The sequence below is a fragment of the Glycine max genome, chromosome 20 (assembly GCF_000004515.6).
Source record: "Glycine max cultivar Williams 82 chromosome 20, Glycine_max_v4.0, whole genome shotgun sequence".
NCBI classification, from domain to species: Eukaryota; Viridiplantae; Streptophyta; class Magnoliopsida; order Fabales; family Fabaceae; genus Glycine; species Glycine max.
The window spans coordinates 38,331,065-38,339,714 of record NC_038256.2 but is presented as its reverse complement, the minus strand read 5'-3'; the positions used below and the strand labels follow the sequence as shown (position 1 = coordinate 38,339,714).

At 31.7% G+C, this 8,650-nt stretch overlaps 1 protein-coding gene across 1 annotated transcript; it reads left to right on the top strand.

Moving 5' to 3' along the window:
* The first annotated feature begins 3,766 nt into the window (after positions 1 to 3,766).
* Positions 3,767 to 7,264, top strand: LOC100801533 (thermospermine synthase ACAULIS5-like). The gene is made up of 10 exons (NM_001254691.3): positions 3,767 to 4,355; positions 5,082 to 5,148; positions 5,249 to 5,343; positions 5,445 to 5,547; positions 5,651 to 5,739; positions 5,839 to 5,995; positions 6,090 to 6,165; positions 6,286 to 6,344; positions 6,575 to 6,711; positions 6,807 to 7,264. Exons 1-10 carry the CDS (start codon positions 4,207 to 4,209, stop codon positions 6,877 to 6,879), a joined length of 1,005 nt encoding a protein of 334 aa, NP_001241620.1. The 5' UTR covers positions 3,767 to 4,206; the 3' UTR covers positions 6,880 to 7,264.
* Positions 7,265 to 8,650: the final 1,386 nt, after the last annotated feature.

Sequence of the window (8,650 nt, the reverse complement as noted above, 5' to 3'; positions counted from 1 at the left end):
AATGTAAGAGAAGTCATATTAGCCTATGTTTGTATATCAGAACGATCATTTCGAAAATGCATAATATCTAAAAAAACTATTCCGAAATACATATATACTTTCAAAGCAACTATTCTGTAATAGGAAAAAAATTCCAAAAAAACTATTTTGAAATAGGATGTTTTTTATTATAGAATAGAAAAATAATGTTTTTAGAAAACTATTCCGTAATAGAAAAAAAATATTTCTAGAAAAACTATTATGGAATAGGATTTTTTTTAATAGTTGTTCTGAAAATATATATGTATTCCAAAATAATTATTCTATAATAGAAATAAAAGTCAGGAAAAATTATTCCGTAATACAATTTTTTCTATCATTAAAATAGTTGTTCCAAAAATATATATGTATTTCAAAATAATCATTTCATAGTAAAAAAAATCTTATTCTAAAATAGTTATTTTGAAATAATTTTTTTTTATTTCATAATAATTATTCTGAAATACATATATACTTTCAAAATATTTATTCTAGAAAGTATTTTTCCTATTGTAAAATAACCAACACAAGAAGGTTCAAACACGAAAAGTTTCAAATAGCCATTTCTTTTCTAAGAACTTTTTTATTCATTCATCTTCATTTTAAGTAGTGCAAAATTCAATGGAAACTATAGGATTCAAATGCCTCCGTCTCATTTACTGCTAAAAATGGGGAAAAACCACTAAAGCCATTTAAGTCACCTAAAAAAATATTAGTATTAAGTTGTGAGGTGTTTATTCAGCGGGTTTAGTTTTAATCAAAAAAATTCAAAAAAGAATGCCTTGAGGATTACTTAAGGATATAACCAGAACGAAGAAACAATTGTTCGACGAAAACAAGATAATGGTACACTTCAAATTCGGTATACTAGAAATGTTTTAAATCCCCTCTCTTTCCCTCTAAATCCTTCAATATTAGAGGATAGCAAAGCAAAAATTGAAGGTGAGAAATTTTGTCCCCTCTCCCTTTCCTTGAAAAAATTGACTCAAACAATAAAAAATAATTTAAATATATTTTTAATTATTGTAATTTAGTATTTTTTTTTACTTTTTGCCTTTGCAAAATTATTTTTTTATTTTTCAGTTTTTAAAAATTATATTTATTTTATTTTTCATCTTTAAAATATTTTAGATAGTATTCTTTATTATTCAAAACGTTATCTAAAGTGATTTAAGGATAAAAAATAAAACAAACATAATTTACAAGAACTAAAAATAAAAAATAAATTTTATAAAAACGAAAAGTAAAAATACATGAAATAATAAGAATTAAAAATATATTTAAGACAATAAAATTTATAAAAATTCATCTCCTCTCGTCTCCTCCCTTCCATTTTCCACCCACCAAACATTATGTAAAAAATAAAATCATTTCTGAATGACTATATTAATAAATTTATCTTTTGTAAGTATAGAACTCTATTGGTTTTTATAAATATATGTTGATAAGGTAGGTTGAAAAATCATATGATCTCTTGTTTGTGATAAGGTCTTTATCTTTTGGAGGATAGGAGGGATTGTATTTAACTGATAAAGTTACTGTTGATGTTGATTCCAAACTTTGTACACGGTTGAGAATAGAGTAAGGGGGTTGAACCTCATTGACCCTAACCCTAACCCTACTATCCAAACCATCTATAATCTATTAATTGGATTTCTTATTCACTATCTTTAAAGTAATTCTTAACGGCTTTCCTAAATAAAATGGTTTGAAAGTTTAAATTTCTGTATTGGAGTGCAAGCTTCATCATCATCTTTGGAGCATTAGTGGTCTTAAAAAAATTAGCATAATTTACGAAAGACTTTAAATTTTTATGCGTCAAATTTCATTTCACGTCTAAGGTCGGTCAATAATTTTTTGTTTGGTAAATAGTGTTGTCAAATAACAATGTTATCCCATGGAGATAACGTCCTAAGCACAAGCAAGTTAGGCATAAAACAACGTGCACTAGCTTGTGAAGTTCTGTGTAAATTTAAGTACCATTTCTTATGAATCTCGGTTTCAACCATAAACTGCATGTGGATCTCTGTTTCAAATTATTGTTTCATGCAGTCTGATTAACTTCTCGCATAACATACACAAAAGGATACGTCTGAAACCACTTGTCAAGTATACACTGCGGAAAACACATAATATATTACTTTGATCTGGACGTTAATTTTGAGTTCTTTGATTTACTACAAAATTTTCAAAAAGGAATTTTCAATTGTTATCTACTTTAGTTTAAAAAAGGCGTTTCAGTCTTAATCAATTGCTTTATTATCTCCTGTATTTAATTAGGACCAAACAAACTTATGTAAGGTCCAAAAGCAATTAGTATTTGATGAAAAAGTTATGCATGCTTGGTTTATTTTTCTTCCCCGCTTTTCGGTAACAAGATAAGACCAACAGCCTCGTACCTATCAGCTAAGAAAAGAAAGTTCGTTTCGATCAAGAGGTTCATGCATAATATCACAGTACTATTTAACCATTAATGTACAAAAAAACGAAGAATAAGAAAATTGTCGGCCTACTTAATTATAAAATTGCACGTAGACACGTATTGTCCTTTCCAATTTTTTGCTACGTGATGTATATATTTTACAAGTCATAATATCCCACAGGAAACACTTTGATGCAGAACATAATAGTTATAAATTAGTGCTAATCTGTGTCTCGGTTCTCATTTTTCTTTCTGTTCTTTCTTCTTCATACATTTTATCTATCTGCCTAAGCACATGTTTCAATTTATTAATTTGTAAAAGCTAGTTAATTAGATTATTCAGTTCATCTATCTTGAGAAGTACCTAGATTAGTAGAATACACTGGGGTCATTTATAGTACATATTTTTTAAGTTTTAGAAGCATAATAACTTATACACACGAGGACACTTGGTCCATCATAGCTTCCCCATAACCCCCAACCAAGGATGATTTCTTTGAATGCATGGTTGGCCAGCATGAGCAACAGTACCTTCTCTTATGCACCCTCCTTGTCCTCATTGATGTCTATGTGTGGAGACATCATGCTGATGCCAACCTTACATCAACAGAAAAACAGCCAATAAACCTCATGGACCCACAAAGTGGATCATACGAGGGATAAATACTTGAGTATCAAAAGTCTCTTATATTTTTCATATGGACTATCTTAGTCAGTTATTTTCTCTAAAATTATATTTTTAATATTATAGGTAGAGTGAAAAAAAATGTTTAACGGTGCAAAACAAATATCTTACTGCAGGACAACTAAGAATCCCTCTTGCAAGAGATGAGATTAAATTTATTTTGCTTGTAATGGTGGGGCTAAAATTAAATGTATTAGTTTGGGGGGATTGCTTTGATGGTGACAGTGATGATGGGTACCTATGGTAAGGCACGCGCAGTTCTCTTCCATAGCTTTTTGCAACAACAAAGAGAATAAATATGATTGTCTCCACTGCACGCCCCCTTCTCTTTCTCTCTTCCTCTCACAAACCCAAGATTTTTGCACACATTTCAGAAGGAAAAAGACCTACCAGAATTTTCGGTAATTGTCACTCCCATAATCATCACCTTTTACCCTTTTCTAGTATAGTTATATTACAATACGCAACAATCTCCTATGTGACAACTTTGTAGCAATAACATCATTAAAAATAGTCATGCATGCCATGTCTATGTACTCTGGAGAAATTCCTTGGCTGCCCATAAAGTCCATTAGAAAGTGTTTTTGGTATTTACCATTATTCGATGTGTGTCACATTAATTATGTAAGTCATTAATGTTTCTTACTGTAATAGTAGGAGTAGTATTTTTTAGTGTTAGTATATTTTGAACGAAAAGAACAAAGAATTTCTGTTATTACTGTTAATGTTAGCATGCACATGCTACTGTATACAACTAGTATAGGAAAGATATTGGCCAGACTATGATATCAAATCAACCTCAGAAATCCCCCGAAGCTTATTTGTATTCTACTTTACGAAACCCCATGAGGATATTGCGCTTTTCATGTATTGAGCACATCCACTTTGCTAGATTTCTTGGTTTTTACATTCCCAACCGGAATCATTGTCCCTTTTGATTTCCTACCATCTTCACCTCCTTATATTCTCCCCCCCATTCTCCTATCCTATCCACAACACTTCTCTAGCTATCATTGCTCTTCAGCTCTCTTCTTTCCAATACCTCGTTCAATAGCTCCAAGGTTCTGAGTTGCAAGCTAACATGGGTGAGATAGCTTTACCAAATGGCATTAGCAATGGCAATATTAATGGAGTCAATGGACAAAGCCATTCTCTTAATGGTTACAGGAAGAGTTGTTGGTATGAAGAAGAGATTGAAGAGGACTTAAGATGGTGCTTTGCTCTCAATAGGTACATATATCTCTATTTTTCTGTCCTTAGACTACCCAATTCGCTTGTTAATACCGCATTAAGTTACCATCTTGCTTAACTGGTCAACCAAAAACTTGTCCCAGCGGCTTGTATTTTTCATTTTGTACTCTCCATTTTTCTCATAGGAATGGGATTAGACTTCCTTTGACTGCTCTTTTGGCCTTTTCATGTTCATTTTTACTATTAGTTATTATTTCTTTTTGTTAATGATGATTTAAGAAGATTCGTGGAAAGAAAAGCCACAAAACAGGAAGGTAAAAGAAGCACGAACTTTTTTATTCGAGTTTGATTTGAGTGAGACAAAAATACAGTACAAGTTGTCTGCTACAAATGCCAAGAGTTATCTTGGCTCTGTATATCACGGATATTTTGATGATTCCAGCTTCTCATGCTAGGAAAAAGTAAAGGGACCCTAAAAGTCATAAGTTCTTTTTGCTCGTGGCCATGAAAAAGGCAGACAACACAAAAATGAAAATAAGTTAGCTCTTTCGTTGCTAAGTCCAGCACTATTATCTGTTTGATATAGATACACCACTGTAACACATATTTTACACATCGGAGTTTTTGTTTAAAAAAAAAAATATATATATATATATTGTAGCATTTTTTATTTCTCTCTAAAGTTTGAAAATAAGTTTTACGTGTCATTCATGTGTTACTTACATGCAAGTATAATTTATTCTTCTATCTTTGGTGCGGTTGCAGTATATTGCATACAGGAGCTAGCCAGTACCAAGACATTGCATTGTTGGACACAAAGCCCTTTGGAAAGGTTCACATGCTCATACAACATATAGTTACCTTAACAAATCATGAACCTAAATTAAACTAGCCTCTTATTATGTGCTCGACTTTGTTGTGCCCTTTTGCAGGCTTTGGTAATTGATGGAAAGCTTCAGAGTGCAGAGACAGATGAATTTATCTACCACGAGTGTCTAGTTCATCCGGCTCTGCTTCACAATCCTAGGTACCTCATTTGCACTCCTAACAATAAAAAATATCTTGAGATGTAGATAACATTTTTTATTATCTTTTATTTTTCATTCTCTTTTGTATGCCATGTTTTAGCCCAAAGAATGTTTTTATTATGGGAGGAGGAGAAGGCTCCACTGCAAGGGAATTGCTTAGGCATAAGACTATAGACAAAGTTGTAATGTGTGACATAGATGAGGTATAGTCTCTTTTGTATAAAGTTAGTTCTTCATTATATATTTATATACCATGAAGGTAACTGACTAGTTAAAAACTTAAAATCCATGTGCTTGCTCGAGCAGGAGGTGGTGAATTTCTGCAAATCGTACTTTGTGGTGAACAAGGAAGCATTCCGTGACACAAGACTTGAGGTCGTGATCAACGATGCCAGGTTTAAGAATCAGATAGTGTGCCGTGCTTATTGTGTCATTCTTTAATTATATTTGTCACTGAGTTACAAATTTGTAATTATTATGTGTCTATGTTACAGGGTTGAACTAGAAGCCAGAGATGAGAGCTATGATGTGATAATTGGCGACTTGGCAGACCCAATTGATGGAGGTCCTTGCTATAAACTTTACACCAAGTCCTTCTATGAGTTGATTGTCAAGCCTAGACTGAAGCAAGGTGGCATATTTGTAACACAGGTATATATGAGTCAGTAATACTATGTATCAATACTCATAAAAAATGAAACAATTAAGTAACGTGTATGTTAGTTAAATTCTTATGCTTTTTCAGGCAGGACCAGCTGGAATATTTAGTCACACAGAAGTCTTCTCATGTATCTACAACACCTTAAGACAAGTTTTCAAGTGTAAGTGTCTTCCGAGGGAAAAGAAAAGATTATTTTTTCCTATTAAGTTTTTCCTGGTTCAATATAAAGTTCTTTTGACATCAATTGCATCAAATTCCCCTTCTTTTCTTTTGTTTGCAGATGTTGTGCCTTATTCAGCTCACATCCCATCCTATGCTGATATTTGGGGATGGGTTATGGTAAATATTACTGATAATTAATTTCAAGTTCTTGTTTAGTATTATGTGTTATGTATGTTAAGATATATGTGATAAGAAAAGGGGGCACAAAAAAAAGTTGTTCGACCACTGAAAATATCTTTATAAGAAATGTACCTTGAGACAAATTTAGCATACAAAACCATAGAAAATTAAGGTGTCATGCATGGACATTATTGCTAAGACTTTTTTTGGTCTTTGGAATGTAACAGGCTTCAGATTCTCCATTAGACCTGAGTGCAGAAGAGCTAGACCTCAGAATGAGACATAGGATTAAGGGGGAGAATGGATATCTTGATGGGAAAACATTCACATCAGCCTCAACTTTGAGCAAAACTGTTCGCAACTCGTAAGTGGAACTTAGTTCTATTTTATATCCTCTTGCAATTGCATTTATTCGCCTGTGATATTCTGTTCTTGACACACATTTGACACTATTGACAGGCTGGACAATGAAACTCATGTATACACAGAGGAAAGTGCTAGGTTCATATATGGCCATGGCAAGCATGCATAACCAAGCTTGAGAAGTAAAACCAAATAGTAACGCCAAAAGAGACACACAATGCAAGTGAAAAAGGCTTTCCAAGACTTTATTTTATTTCATCTTTTATGCATTTCCCTTTGTTTGTTTTTTTTTTCTTTCTTTTGGTGTGTAGTTCACCTGAAAAGGCTTACATGATATATGAATGGGCTACAAGCGGGTCCTATCTTGTGCTTCTCTATGAATCTATCAATATTCTGAATCTGAATCACTTAGTCAACTACTTAAAAAAAAAATTACGGTTGAGTTACTACTACTTTTCACCTTTCTCCTCCTGTGAAGTGTTCTAATGGGGTTTGTTTAATATGATGTTATAACTTTAACGGTAATGATATTTTTTTTTTCACGTAATTTCTTTACAATTTTTATTTTTTTGATACAGTTTATCTTTTTTTTGGTAGTGCAAAGCATTATTATTTTGTTCGAGTATAAATAACATTATATCTATGAACAATTCCGTCATTTCAATACAGCTTATATCATATCGATGACATATCTAATATCATATCAAAACTTTTAAGTGCATATTTATATCAATTATATGTAATTCAATAAATATGCTTTCACGTATTAACCATGTTGTAAATAAAATTTAAGCAAAACTCGTAGGAAAAAAAATGGCTCAAGTACCAGTACTCATATATATCTGTGGCGTTTATTACTTACATTATTAATTTTTTCGTAAGTTACAGTCTAAATAATAAAAGTTAGGGATTGAGAAGAAAAAAAATTACAAATTGAATTACTCCCTCGAAAAGCAAAGTTATACAGTATTACTTTTGTTTTCTTCAGTTATAGACTAAATAATAAAAGTTAGGGAATGAGAAATAAAAATTACAAATTGAATAAGAAAAGATACAAGATTAACACAATTGAATACTTTCCTCTTTCATTACTCAGGTCAGTTCATTACTTTTTATGCTTGTAACTTTTGTTATTTAACCTGTAATTTCTATAAAACAAAACATAATACGTAGTACTTTCTTTTTAGGAGGAAATGCCCAAGTGAACCCCAAAATAATGATTTAATTAACATCAATGGAAACAATTTCAGCATTAAAACCAGGTTGCTTGTTCTGTTTCCCAAGTATCAGGCAGCCTCAACAATATATGATTGCCAAAGTGTGCCGTTGGCATAAAATTATTCCTTTTCATAATATTTTCTCTTTAGTTTTTCTTTCCATCGACCAAGTTTATATTCTATTTTACATGTGTACCAACCAAACAGTTGATATTTTACGTTATAAAAAATAAAATAAAAAACAGTTGATATTTTATATCATATCTCGGCATATTTTGGATACACCTTTCTTTCTTTATTTCTTGGTCCATAAAGCTAGATCTACCTTTCCTAATTTATACAAGCTGGCCCAAAAATTTACCTCCATTGATGGGCTTATTCCTGTTTAACATTGGGTGTTGTTATTAGCACTACCACAACTGCTAATGGTATTATTCGCGGTGTCTTTTAACTGTATTCTGAAATTATCTTTTTTACAGATATATAAAAGAATCGTGTTTCTATTATCTATTAAAAAAAAAAAAAGCACAGCATAAAGAAGAAATGAAGAGCATGTACATGGTGTTGGCCTGAAGCAAAATGACCAGGCTACAATTGGGGAATGGCGTGACGTGACTCCTGTTTTGTTTTTAAAGAGTAAACTAAAGCAAAATATTCCTTTAACGATTCAATCAATTAAACAGAAAAAGATGAGTTATTAAGGCTCGGTCTAAAAGGATAGAA